Source organism: Camelina sativa, chromosome 18, assembly GCF_030686135.1.
Source record: "Camelina sativa cultivar CO46 ecotype springtype chromosome 18, ASM3068613v1".
NCBI classification, from domain to species: domain Eukaryota; kingdom Viridiplantae; phylum Streptophyta; class Magnoliopsida; order Brassicales; family Brassicaceae; genus Camelina; species Camelina sativa.
The window spans coordinates 17,212,706-17,226,230 of NC_141897.1; the positions used below are offsets into that span (position 1 = coordinate 17,212,706).

At 36.2% G+C, this 13,525-nt stretch overlaps 2 protein-coding genes and 1 pseudogene across 9 annotated transcripts; 2 read left to right on the top strand and 1 right to left on the bottom strand.

Moving 5' to 3' along the window:
* Positions 1–2,301: 2,301 nt before the first annotated feature.
* LOC104763468 (uncharacterized) lies at positions 2,302–6,507 on the bottom strand. Of its 8 annotated transcripts, none has more exons than XM_087499758.1 (6): positions 6,136–6,507; positions 5,326–5,483; positions 4,982–5,184; positions 4,089–4,877; positions 2,621–3,999; positions 2,302–2,504 (listed from the first exon to the last, which is right to left on the bottom strand). In XM_087499758.1, the coding sequence occupies exons 3-6, from the start codon at positions 4,997–4,999 to the stop codon at positions 2,489–2,491; spliced, it is 2,202 nt and encodes a 733-aa protein (XP_087355884.1). In that variant the 5' UTR covers positions 5,000–5,184; positions 5,326–5,483; positions 6,136–6,507; the 3' UTR covers positions 2,302–2,488. The 8 variants fall into 8 exon arrangements, with proteins under 8 accessions (XP_087355884.1, XP_087355886.1, XP_087355885.1 ...); XM_087499760.1 differs by having other exon boundaries at positions 4,982–5,190; positions 6,136–6,495; XM_087499759.1 differs by having other exon boundaries at positions 4,982–5,225; positions 6,136–6,473.
* Positions 6,508–9,210: 2,703 nt separating this feature from the next.
* LOC104761531 (stigma-specific STIG1-like protein 2 pseudogene) lies at positions 9,211–10,067 on the top strand (annotated as a pseudogene).
* Positions 10,068–10,735: 668 nt separating this feature from the next.
* Positions 10,736–13,337, top strand: LOC104761532 (GDP-L-galactose phosphorylase 2). Its single transcript, XM_010484630.3, has 7 exons — positions 10,736–11,437; positions 11,513–11,613; positions 11,709–11,768; positions 11,946–12,188; positions 12,274–12,459; positions 12,567–12,815; positions 12,903–13,337. Exons 1-7 carry the CDS (start codon positions 11,326–11,328, stop codon positions 13,230–13,232), a joined length of 1,281 nt encoding a protein of 426 aa, XP_010482932.2. The 5' UTR covers positions 10,736–11,325; the 3' UTR covers positions 13,233–13,337.
* Positions 13,338–13,525: the final 188 nt, after the last annotated feature.

Below are 13,525 nucleotides of genomic sequence, written 5' to 3' on the forward strand. Positions count from 1 at the left end.
CTGAACAGAGATGACATTCTTTTTTTAGGCTTTATTCTAATCTTTTATTTTCTTATCCTCCAATTATTAAGCACCAAAACTTTACCTTATCTTCCACTTTTTTTAATTATAGATGATTGCTTTCTTTAGATCTAATACAGCCGTTTAAGTTCCAATTTCAAAATGCGAGTCGTTAAAAAAAGAAAGAAGAATAAAAGAATATGACTTGAGTGAGTTGATCATTGGTAAGTTCTCTCTTCCATTAAAAAAATTTAACAACCATGACTTAATCATGTCTTGAATATATTAAGCATGATATAATATGGGTATAGATCTAAACCACAAGATTTATCCATAAGTAATAGCATCATCATACAAGCGAATCTTTAAAATTTTCAATCCATTTTATTAAATTGGCAAGGATATCAAATTAATGAAAGTAATAATATTCATTAGTGATTTGATTATGTTAAACTATTAAACTGTTTTTGGTTTGTTAGAATGGCTCATAATTAAAGCACAAAAGTACAAAATGAAAAAAAAATGATATGGATAATTGCCCATCAAAGTTTCAATCAATTATAATCCATTAGATATACCATTCTATAAACATAATGTTTTACTTATGAAAAAGTTTGTGATAAGAACTTATGATTGATAAGTTTGATAAATATGGTATTACCAAAAACCACAAAATCCTTATCCAAGATACGTGACTAATGCATATACTGTTGTTTCAAATAATTGTGTGTGTCAATTACTAGTATCATTGTTCTTCTAATTTATTTAGTATCTAACAAAACCAAAGAAACAACTATCTCAAAGTTATAATGTATTATCCTAGATTCCTAGTATAATACTTGTTGCAATCAATATACGATGATATTGGTACATGAAAAGAAAAAAAAGAAAAAAACACACAAAATTTTGGTAGAGAGCTCTTTACTTTTTTGTGACCCTTTTTAAAATTTAATTTCTCAAACATTTTGTGTGGCAGAGCCAATTTGGGATGCGTATTTGTGTGAATCTAAACACGTGACGAAACAAGAGTGGAAGATGACAGCTTTGACGGCATGACGCCAGAGTGGACGGCGCCGTAACTTCGATCCACCAATCAGGGCACACAACAAAAGCGTAACGAGATTTAAAAAAAAAAAAAAAAAAAAACAGAAGTTACATAACCCGGCCACGTGGCCGAATCACAAGCTAAGTGCGGGATTAGGGTGGGGAATAATTTATGATTAAAATATTTTTTTTTTACAAAATATTTGCTGAGGCGATTATCCATCTCTCAAAAATTTTGAGTCAAAATTCTACTGATTTTTTAATACCTAATAAAAAAATTGAAACTCGAAAATAAAGTTTTAAGGAATTACTATTGTAAATTAAATAATTACACTTCTTATTTCTTCAGATGTAAAGTTAACAATTACACATTTCAATTCATTAAATTGGCTGTTGTACTTGTACATATCATACGTGATTCATTCTTTGATTGGCTTGTATCAAGCGTTCCGTTGTAATTCATTTTATAATATATAAAGGTTTTATAATTGCTGCTGTAAAGTTAAAACGTTGCATGGCAATAACAGTGTGAAAGCACTGAAACGTGAATGTGGAGCTTTATTATTATGTGAAATGGTCTTTACTCTTTAATAGGAAATGCAAGCTTGGGCTTATGTACAAGAAGATTCTATCAGATAAAGGTTTTTTTTTTAAATGAAAGAAGCTTTGTTCAAAAAAAAAAAAAAATGAAAGAAGAAGGTTGCTGGGAAAATTTATTCGCATCTCTACTTTAATTTGTTTAGAGAATACAGTTGGATTCAGATTGTTTTTGTTATTTTAAATTCTAGATTATAAATTAAGTATATGAATCTAGCTTCTAGAGATCTTTTTAAATGAGATAATTGGGAATCAATTTTTGCTTTTTTGGGTTTAGGGTGATGGACGGGCTAAAACAAACGCGGCTTCATACATGTGATTGGGATCTAAAGGCAAAAAAGGTTTTGAAAGCGTGAAGTGAAAAAGTTAACTAGTAAAATCACGCTATGTTTATAATAATCATAATAATACCGTTTTTTTAGTGTTAAGGTTAAGGGTTTCTTGAACAGAGACGTTTGTTCTTCTTCCACTTTTATTATTAGTTTGGTACATGTTTTTTCCGTTGCAAGTTTTTTGGAAACGTAAAAAGACGAATAGAGAGATTTCAAAGTTTTTAGGAATTTTGCAAATGCTTTAACGTCCGTTGCAACTTTAATAGGTTTCACATTCAAAATGGTAATGTAAGTATATAAGATCGGTTTCTTTAATTTTCCAGAGTGATTTCGTAACCCTTTTTTTTTCTTTAACATAAATAAACAAAAACTAGTTTATCCGACTTTTTTTTAACATTAGTTTGCAAAATAGTATTTCGAAAACACATAAAATTAAGTTTTCCAACTCTTCTCGTACGCACGGGATTGCCTGTCAGCATCGGGTTTTATGAATGACCTCTATGCTTTTCAGATGCTCACCGACCATTTCCCCTGAAAACCGAACCAACCCGAAAATCGATCAGACCCAATCTTTGACATTGTCAACTTAGTAGACACCGAAATGGAACTATAGTCTTTAAGAGTCGTCCATTTAAAAAGATACTTACAAGGTATCAGCTAACATGGCACGGATTTTGGCTCTTAGCTCATCTGAAACTTGAGTTGGTTCGTTTTGTGGGTACAGTAAGTTATCTTCAGGGGCAGCTTTAAGATCAGACTGTTCTGACTTTGAAACAGTCTCCTCTTCCACTGTTTTTTCATTTTTCTTTATACGTTTACTAGACTTGTGTCGATGACCATGCTCGACGTCTGAAGAGTCCTCGTGCTTGCGTCTACTGGATCTATGTCTGTGACGATGATGTTCATCATCAGATGAATCACGATGCTTCTTATCATGCTTCCTGGATCTGTGATGATGACTGCTACGCTTGTCCTTGGAATAATCAACATATTTGCTGTGTTTATTAGATCTGTGTCGGTGCTTACCCTCATTATCAGAAGAATCATATAGCTCATGCCTATCTGAAGATTTGCTGCGTCTGTGTCTATGACGTGAACGACTGTGATACTCATCATCCGAGGAACTCTCATGCTTGTGCTTGTCCCGAGAATGTCTGTCCTTGGAAGAGTATCGTGTCTTATGTTTATGCCGTTTTCTACTAGATGAATGCTTCTTATCGGTCCTGGTTTCTTCTGTAGCTTCATCCATGCTGCTCTCTTCCTCTTCTTCTTCTTCTCCTCGTTCCATCTTATCATCTTCATCTCTCTGTGATCTCGAGCGGTAATTCCTCTTTGATCGTCTTTCACAGTTACCATCATCAGCTAGTTTTGTCTCAGCTACAGATGGAATTGAGCTACCTTCTCTGTCTTTGGCAGCTTTATCACCTAATCCAGAAATCCCGGAGTCCAACAGTGCGAGCGATACACTTTGCGACAGTTCAGCTTGTTGCACTGGCTGAGCTTCGAGTTTTAACATGGCCACAAACATTTTTGCACGTTTCAATCTTTCTGCCTTCAACTTCTGCTCCTTAGACAAGCCTGCTTCAGAAGAATCAGCTTCACTAGCAACAGTTGAGCCAGAGATCAACTGACCTGTAGATTTCGTCAAATCAGAGGGGGACTTAGATGAAGGGTAACTTCCATCATTTCCGGGGCTCTGAGAAGTCTCATCCATGGGTTTGCCTGATAGAATCCCCAGCTGAGGATTCCTTATGCCTCTTCTAGCCGCTTGAAGAATAGCAGCAGCAGTATTCGCATCCACATTCACCCTCATCTGCGGTTGGACAGGCTTGAATGGTTCGTTCTGCAACTCGACCTTTGGTCTGTCACTAACCATTTTTGGTTTCTCTTTCTTGGCAGAATCATCTGGTAAAACACTCCCAAACGCATGTTTTCCATCTTTTACAGCATCGTCCATCCTCTTTTGCTTCACGTCTTCCTCTCTGTCTTCCTCTCTGGTAATGACGCCTTTGTCGCATGATTTCAACTGCAAATGAAATCAACCAACGTGTTAAATTATTAATGATAAAGCACATGAAAACACACTAAATTTGTAGCAGTTGAAAATAAAATTACCTCTTCGGCTTCTTGGAGAACCTTCCGATAATATCCATGATATAAGCTAGCTGGACGTAAGAATGGAAACATCCCGTATTTCACATCCTGCGCAACAAGAGTCGCCTCTAGTTCTTTCCCGTTCCTTTGGATGAAGTCTACTATCTTATCAATCGCTCTTTTCATCTCCGTAGTCGGCTCTACAATCTGCAGTTCAGGCTTGGGTGGAGCCAGCATTGCAGAATATTGCGACTTATCAGACGTCAAAAACATTTTGGTAGCATTATCTTCTGTATTGATCTGCTTCCTCTCTACAACATCTACTCCACTGACAGAAGGATTTCTTTTTATGAAAGATGCCTTATCATTCAACGGTAGAGAATGCTTAGAGGCTGCATCTCTCTCTGTGGCAATCTTTGCAGCTCCTATCAACCCTTCAGGTCCATTGGAATCAGCTACCTTAACACCATCATCTACTTTGGCAGACTCGTTTGTATTAGAGTCATTTGCAGACTCTTCGTTAGCATCTTCATCTTCTACAGTCCCATAAACTGAACCAAGCAATGACAAAGCTCCACCGTCCTTCTCACTTTTGTTCTTTTTCTCTTCTACAGATGACTTTTCTGTCAAAAGCTCTTGATGATCAACAAGAAACCTGAAGTAAGGATGAAGATGGTGGTCTGGCATTAAGAACCCAAATGTTGGGTTGCCTCCTTGTTTGACTCTCAAGACGATTTCAGATTGCCCACCATGCTTGCTTACAAAGCTTGAAGTTTTGGTGATGATCTGATGTAATTTCTCAGTTGGAGGCTGAAAAAAGGGAAAGAAAAATGTACAAGAAAAACAATTACTAATGTCAAAAATGATGAATGAACCTTTGGCAACTCACAGGTATATGCATATTAAAATCTCACATAAGTATCGAGAACCATAAATTGCAAATATCAGAACTGTCTAGATATGCATCATCTGATGTGCACTCAGTTTATAGGTTCTTGGTAAGTCATGAATTTCTATCATCTTAATCCCACCTGCACTGCCCTTTGTCACGGCAGCGAAAGGAAACAAGGTGCATGTGAATGACAACCTTAGACAACTCCATCTCTTCCCCGAGCATCTGAAACTTAGACATGGTAGTCCTTAGAATAACATATGCACCTTTCAGATGTTTACGTGGGCCAATATCAGTTAAGTACCAAATGAGTGAGAAAAACCGGCATATTTCTAAGGGGAACAATCTGATAAAGCAGTAACTTACCAGGTTTTGAAGTAAATAATCAGGCAAGGGGAAAGGCGGGTGAAATCCAGATTCCGTATCAGCATTTTTCTGGTCATTGAAATCACTGGAGCTTCCATATGAAAAGGGGACAGCACGATAACCATCGGCATTTGCATTTGCTGAATCATCATTCATATCTGGGGTACGAAGTGAGCCAAATACGATAAATTTTCTGGATAATAATTAGAGAGTAAAGAAAAGAAAGGAACCTAAAAAAATTAAAATACTCTGGAAGAAAAAGTACTCCCTAAATACCTTAACTCCGTGCAACAATTTGATCTTGATAAACAGAAGAAACAGAAAACATATATTTGCAACATAAGACTTTGATCCACACGCATCAAACTAAGATGCCCATAGTTAAGGAGACCAAGCAAGCATTGAAGTCTAAGAAATTAATACGTCAATGTACTTAGTAACGACCATGGAGTACAGAGATAAGCATACAAAATGGTTTCCAAATACCTCTCTAACATGATATACAAGATTCTCATGGGATTTAGCTTCAGAAATACACAATCCAACTCGCACAAAAATATGTACCTCACTGTAAAACTAGATAGCCATTCTCCATTTTAGCTTATATACCCACACACATGTACATACTCAACTGAATGTTTCAATAACAAATCTCGAAATAAGGCAAACAAATCTAAGATTGGACCTTAAATTTTTTGTCATCAATCCTCTAGAACTTTTTATGCCTCTAACATAGCTAGTTCGAGTTTCCCATCCAACTCAATAAAATAAAGATAAATCCAGATTTTATACTAAGTTCCTCATCCTTACCTTCTTCATCATCCGACGGAGATGGAGATTCCGCCGGTAAATCAAGGTAACGCTCGTGATCGAGCTCCGATTCCAAGTCAGGATCATCTGGAACCGAACGACGGCGCTTGATACGTGGAGGAGGAAGAGAAGAGAGGAGGTGACGAACATCGTAGCGGTCAATAAAGAGGCTGTTCCAGTCAACGAGCGCCGTCGGTGAGTTGACAAACGTTGCCATCGAATCGTCGTCGAAAAAAAGAGCGTGACGACCAACGATCTCTAGATCCATTGTGCGCGATTCTTCTTCAAAAGCAATGGCGATTCGGGGGAAGAGCCAAGGCTAGGGTCTGTGTATATTTGGGAATTGGATGTTTCAAATTCGTGATTGACTTCAATTAAACAGAGAGATCTCTGGTCGATAAAAACGTCGTCGTATTTCGACGAGTTGGGTGCCGTTTGTGAATGAAGAAAACGACGTGCATTGTGCCCGAGAGACGAGCAGCGGAACAAGGGTTTATAACCCTTTTATTTGTTTCGCCTATTCGTCCTCATAGTAATAAAACTTTATATATTTACCCCCATGATCTTAATTTCTGTATATTGAAACCACCCAAACCTTGAGTGATTTTTTTGTTGTGTTAATTTAACACCTCTTGTTCTTAACATGTTGCGACATTGAAAATCCCTATTCTAAGAGTGTGTAGGATTTGTTCATTCGACTCTGCTTATTTGGAACCAACTTGTGATTTTGCTCTCATATACTATAAAACCTTCTATGATTGATGATTATATGTAGAGTAATAATAGTATAATACCTGCTTCCTCGATCGGTTCCTCCTACGTTCGAGTCTTAATGGCTTGAAAGCAACTGTTGATGAGGGTAGAAGAAGGTATCAGTTAGATACTAGCTAGAACAAAACATCAAACATGTGACAAGCTAGAACTATTAACATGAGTCTTAAACCAATGGGACACTAACGTTTTGGTCACTTATTATAGATTTTGGAGATTTTAAACTTATGAAGTGGTGTATTCTAGAAAAATACCTCTTTTGTTAATTATATACTAAACCCAATTAATATTAAACTAGTGAAATCTCTTGGAAATTTACAAAGCAAGAAAAAGAGAATAACCAAATCTCTAGTTTGAACTTTGAACAACTTATATGGGCACATTGTTTACACGAGTTAATTCGGAAATAGAATGATGAATTAGTGTGTACTATTAAATAAATAAATCAATAGATATCAAAATTATTAATGTAAAAAGGAGTTTGCGCGTGGCGTAATACTTAATGCAACAGAAAGATATCGTAGAGAAACAATAGATTATATATCGTACGTGTTTAGGTCTGAAGATGACCAATAGGCAACAAGAGAATGGTGTTTGACTTTTGTAACGTAAAGTTTGTACATTGTTTAACAAATTGGAGTAGAGAGTTGACCTCTCTCATAGCTAGCTACCTTTCTTGAACTATAAACAAACAAACAAACAACGAATCTAATATTTGTGCCTTATGGACGTCTTTGACCGGTTTGGTCAACATTTTCCTTCCATCGTTCGATGTACATACGATTCATAGACTGGTTTACCGATGGCCGGTTTGCATATTTATATTAGTATAAGCCACTATATGGAGATATTCAAAGTTCAGTGCATTAATAAAGCTAACTAATGTTTCAGAAACTAAATCTTGATTACATGTACAGATGTACCTATGCAAAGGCATACACTTAACAAGCCAAGTTGTATTAGTTTATATGGTCATCATCGTACCGAGACATCATGAATCGTATTCCAATATGCATATGTTTGTATATTAGAAATCATAGACTTCCTACTAAAAATCAGCTCATCATATGAAAGGATCATTTCTTCTAATAATTAAAAAATAATTCATCGGGTCAATTTTAGACTTTGATATTACAAGAAAGAGTGAGAGAGATCCCTCTCTGCTTTAGAGATTCTTCTAAAATAGAAGAGATTCTTACAAATTTGTACTTTGTTACACATTAAAACGATGCGGTTACCCATCAAATTTACTACTTGCTGTCGACTGATATGAACACAAGGTTGGTACTGACTTGCTCTTGTTTCTATAATTAATTAAAAGTACTAGTTTCTAACTTACATAATCGTTTGAATATTATATCGTTACAAATATCAATGTAAGAATGGCCTCTCATTTTATTAAATCATATAAGCGTGGTTGATTGGGCGTATGCGAGGGTCGAATGTTAGAATTCAAGTTAAAGCAAGTGTCTATTAGTGGATGTATCGCTTCAAGTTCCTTCATTTGGAAATATAAATTAGTGGTTCGTGGTTTCCACGACAAATGAAATCAACAAGTAAATTTTGTTTTTAAATAATAAACAAACAAAACTGTAATATAAAAAATGCACGCCTTTGCTTCTCCTTGCATCTCGCCTGAATCGTCTCGGACCGGCCCATGAGGGCTAGGCGATTGATTCATTCAGTCATGGTTTGTCACGCAATCGCAATTTGTATTTTTACCCATCTGTTTCTCTTTTTGTATGTTGACATTAGAATTTGCAGTTCTTTTTTCACTAATTAACTTGATTACATTATATAATAAGAACTCTCGTAAAAATACATAATCGAACTCTTTAAAAATGTTAACACATTCTGATCAACAAAGTAAATTATATATGAAAAATTAGCGTCAGTAAACCGAGAATGAATTTGAATGTTCACACCACAAGTAACTTGTATAACAAAATGCTACATTACTGGATTATAATTAGTAAGAGGGGGTGTCTAAACTAATATGTTTTGATTTTTTTTGGTTATGAATTAATGTTTTAATTACGTAGAATACACATAGTTTTTTTTTTAATTCTATGTTATATACGCGTATACACACCCCAACGTAAGCAAATAAGCATGTGCATGTACATGCGCGTAGAAATAATTTATTACTGAAATGATAAGGAAAAAAACGCCTCTCCCCAAGAAAAGATCGATCGCTTGAAACCTTACTTAACCTTTTTGACCACATTTCACGCGTCAACTCGTCTCGATCACAACTATAAACTGTAAGTCCACCCTCTTCTCAATTCTTCACAACTCAATCTCTCTCTCTCCCCAAATCTCTTCCTCTTTCTCTACATTCACATAAACGATATATAAAAGAGGAAGAAGAAAAAAGAGGAGACAAAGGATAGAAGATCAGAACAATCTCTCTCGCAATAACTCACAAACACTCATAGATCAAGAGAAATGGCCCACTTCATGAAGCTACTCGTGACAATTGCATTGACAACCGCAGTCACAATCGCCATCATCACCACCAAAACTACTACCACCACGACCGCGACATTTGCTCTCGAAGACCCTTTCAAGGATCTTACACCGCCAGGAGCGGTTAAGATCAGACCGAGTCGGTTCTTGGCAGAGAAAGTCGACCAGGGTCAAGGACCAAAACCTCGTAACCCAAACGCAGCTGATCATTGCCACAAGGACAATGAAATCTGCAGCAGCAGCTATTACAGCACCGGAGCAAACGCTACAATGGCTTGTTGCAACAACAAGTGTATGGATTTATCAACCGACGACAAAAACTGCGGTGCGTGTAAGACCAAATGCAAGTTCGGACAAACGTGCTGTCGCGGTCAGTGCGTTTACGTAGCTTACGATAAACGCCATTGCGGTGAGTGTAACCATCGTTGCGATAACGGCGAGTACTGCGTCTACGGTCTCTGTAACTACGCGTGATGAATCAATCATTCACTCACACCAAAACGTAAAAAAAAAAACAAAAAAAAAAAGATTTTAAAAGTAAAATTATACGGATGATTTATTTACATGGACGCTGATTAAAGAAAGGTCGGTCCAATTAATTATTTACTTAATAATTAATTAAAGTATTTGTGTGTGTAATTTTGGGTTCCCATAATGTTTTGAGGGGTATATAAAGGAGATTATTTTTTCTATTTCTAATGTCTACGAATAAAGTGGAACATCCTCGTTCCAATACTACTGCTGTTTTATTAAGGTTTTATAAGAGTGTATAAAATACACTCCATAATAATTTCGTGAACAATGTTTTTTAAACGTATGATACATAAAATAAAATCTCTTTCCTCATAGCACTGGTCCCCAAATCTATTAGCAAACATAGGTTCCAATTGGTATAATGCAAGAACACTGAATGGAACATCAGAATAAATATATTACAATTTTTTTTGAAAAAAAATAAAGAATAAAGATAGAAGAATTGTTTTTTTTATCCATTCATCTGCTTTTTCAAGTAGGGTTTTCTTTAAATCATGAGTAGAATTTTGTATTCTAGAATTTTAATTATAATAAGTAAAATTTAATGGAATAGTGATAAATACATTATTCTTTCAAAATTCTCAGTTTTTTGAAAACATGAATTTAGTAACTTTTTGCACAACAAACTTACCAAAAAATGAAATTTATCTTGGAGCAGCATATTAACAAAACAAAAAACTTATTTTTGTGCTTTCTTCGTTTATAACTTTTATATGGTTATTTTGGTATAATGTACTTTTAAATTTGGTACTATAAAATATAGGTTGGCTTATCTGGACCAACTCCCGATGGATAGCAACCCAACGGGTCAAAAAAGTGACAAATCGGGTCAAAATAAAAAACCTCAAAGATGAGAGAGAGATTGCGATAGAGAGATCTAAAAAGTAAAAACCCGTTGACACTTTTACTAACACATACATCATCTTCCTACTCGGCAACAAAACCCACACGTCCAAATCTCTCTCTCTCTCTCTCTCACACACACACACATCAAACACATGAATCTAGCAGTCTTTTCTGTTTAACTCATCTACCATCTTATATAAATCTAAAAGAGTGATCGAAACCCACATCGAAAAATCTTTCCTTTTTTTTTTCTTGATTTCATTCTCCGGCGAATCTCCGGGGTAATTGATCATCGGTAATCACGGCTATACACGGGATAAAGTCACGGCCTTTGAGCTTTCATGTCCAACGAAAGGGTTTTTTAATCGTTACTAATCCTTTGCCTCACGGAGGACGTGGAGCTCTGCCGTCTGAAGGCGGCAGTCCTTCCGATCTCCTCTTCCTTGCCGGAGGCGGTTTCTTACATTCATCACTAACCCTAACCCTCTTTAACTTTATCTAATTAGGTTTTTTTATAGTTCTTAAATCCTGTATAAATCTGTTACGAACGAGATTCGAAAATTTGTGAGAATGTTGTTGAAGATCAAAAGAGTTCCAACGGTTGTGTCGAATTATCAGAAAGATGAGACTGTGGAGGAAGGTAGATGTGGTCGGAACTGCTTGAGCAAGTGTTGTATCGATGGTACATTTTTTTTGAGCTGGAACAATGCTTCTTTTTGTTTGGAAAACAAAAGCACTGAGTTTTGTTTGTTTTCAGGGGCAACACTTCCTTTGTATACCTGCAAGAATCTTAATAAATCCATCGGAGAGAAGTCAGAAGCTCCGGTGAAGTTCCTCGAGTCCCTTGTTCTTGGAGAGGTAATGGTTTTAGTTACATGGTAAAAAGCTCTCAGTTTTGCTAACCAATTCGTTTATTGTTTGAGTAATGTATCTAATGCTTTATGTTTTTCTAGTGGGAAGATCGTTTCCAAAGAGGGCTTTTTCGCTATGATGTCACTGCCTGCGAAACCAAGGTAATTAATTATTGTCTCTTTGATTTACTTTTAGAACCAATTCTGTTTGATGTTTACTTGAGTTATAGCATTAAGTGTCAATTTCACATTGTCGATGTTTACTTTGAGCTGAAGAATCAAGTGTCTGTTTGACATTGTTGACATTTGATGGGTTGCTGTTAAAATTGGTAATAATAGGTTATACCGGGGAAGTATGGTTTCATTGCGCAACTAAACGAAGGTCGTCATCTCAAGAAGAGACCAAGCGAGTTCCGTGTTGATAAAGTTCTTCAACCATTTGATGGAAACAAATTCAATTTCACTAAAGTTGGTCAAGAAGAGTTGCTTTTCCAGTTTGAAGCTAGCAGTGATGATAGCAGAATCCAATCTTTCCCATGTATACCTCTAGAAGCAGATTCTCCAAGCGTTGTTGCAATCAATGTAAGGAATTGTTGCTTTTAGAAGTCGTTTCTTTTTTGCTAATGTGAATTGTCTAACCATTGAACTCGAAATTCTTGTAAAACAGGTGAGTCCGATTGAGTATGGACATGTATTGCTGATTCCTCGTGTTCTTGATTGCTTGCCTCAGAGGATTGATCACAAAAGCCTTCTGCTTGCTCTTCAAATGGCTACTGAAGCCGCTAATCCGTATTTCCGACTTGGATACAACAGTTTAGGCGCATTTGCTACTATCAACCATCTTCACTTTCAGGTAAACCGAATCATATCAGATCATATCGCAATTGCTTTATAACCAACAATTTAATGGCTCAACCTTAAAGACTTATAACATTTATGGAGATTTTTTTCTTGGAACAGGCTTACTATCTGACAATGCAATTCCCGATCGAGAAAGCTTCTTCCTTGAAGATCACTAGCACCAATGATGGCGTCAAAATCTCAAAACTCTTGAATTACCCTGTGAGAGGTCTTCTCTTTGAAGGGGGAAACTCCATTAAAGATCTCTCTGACACTGTATCAGATGCATCCGTTTGTCTTCAGAACAACAACATTCCTTTCAACATTCTCATCTCTGATTCTGGAAGACAGATCTTCCTTCTCCCTCAGGTTAAATCTTCAAAAACATTATTAAAAAAAAGTACTCGATATTGACTGTCTAAAGAAGAGCTGTTTTAAAGATTGTTTGATTTGCAGTGCTACGCAGAGAAACAAGCTCTAGGGGAAGTCTGCTCGAAGTTATTGGATACGCAAGTGAATCCAGCGGTTTGGGAGATGAGTGGACACATGGTGTTGAAGAGGAAAGAAGACTACGAAGAAGCATCAGAAGAGAAAGCATGGAGGTTACTAGCTGAAGTTTCTTTATCAGAAGAGAGATTCAAAGAAGTAAACACTATGATCTTTGAGGCAATCGGTTTAAGTAGTCATGAAGTAGCTGAAGAAGAAGAAGAAGAGCAGAGTTCGATGAATAATGGCTTCATAAGAGTGCATTGTCCTTCAGTGAAAGACGAAGAGGCTTGTATCTAATTGTGGGGCTTTTTAACTAAAGCAAAAACAAAACTCTTTTCCTAAGTAATTTGCATAAATTGTGTTTGACATTTACGGTTTTGTTGGTTAGTGATGTTTTAATTACTCTGTTCTTTTTTTCTTATTGGCTTTGGTCGTGACTCGTCATGATTATATGATGCCTTCGTTTCAACATACATATCAGTTTACTCATACATAAACAGATAACACAAAGAGAAGAAGCAACAAACAGCCAAATTGGATATTTACAACTAAATAATCTAAAATTTGATAAAACTTCGTCCTTCAAACCC

What these genes read in the sequence shown, in the direction of transcription:
- LOC104763468 (XM_087499756.1), bottom strand. Translation starts at nt 6,403, where the DNA reads ATGGATCTAGAGATCGTTGGTCGTCACGCTCTTTTTTTCGACGACGAT. An exon ending in ATTATTTACTTCAAAACCTG is followed by an intron (nt 4,878 to 5,325) that starts GTAAGTTACTGC and finishes CCCTTTTTTCAG; the next exon opens with CCTCCAACTGAGAAATTACA. An exon ending in TTCTCCAAGAAGCCGAAGAG is followed by an intron (nt 4,000 to 4,088) that starts GTAATTTTATTT and finishes TTTCATTTGCAG; the next exon opens with TTGAAATCATGCGACAAAGG.
- LOC104761532 (XM_010484630.3), top strand. Translation starts at nt 11,326, where the DNA reads ATGTTGTTGAAGATCAAAAGAGTTCCAACGGTTGTGTCGAATTATCAG. An exon ending in GAGCAAGTGTTGTATCGATG is followed by an intron (nt 11,438 to 11,512) that starts GTACATTTTTTT and finishes GTTTGTTTTCAG; the next exon opens with GGGCAACACTTCCTTTGTAT. An exon ending in TCAACCATCTTCACTTTCAG is followed by an intron (nt 12,460 to 12,566) that starts GTAAACCGAATC and finishes TTCTTGGAACAG; the next exon opens with GCTTACTATCTGACAATGCA.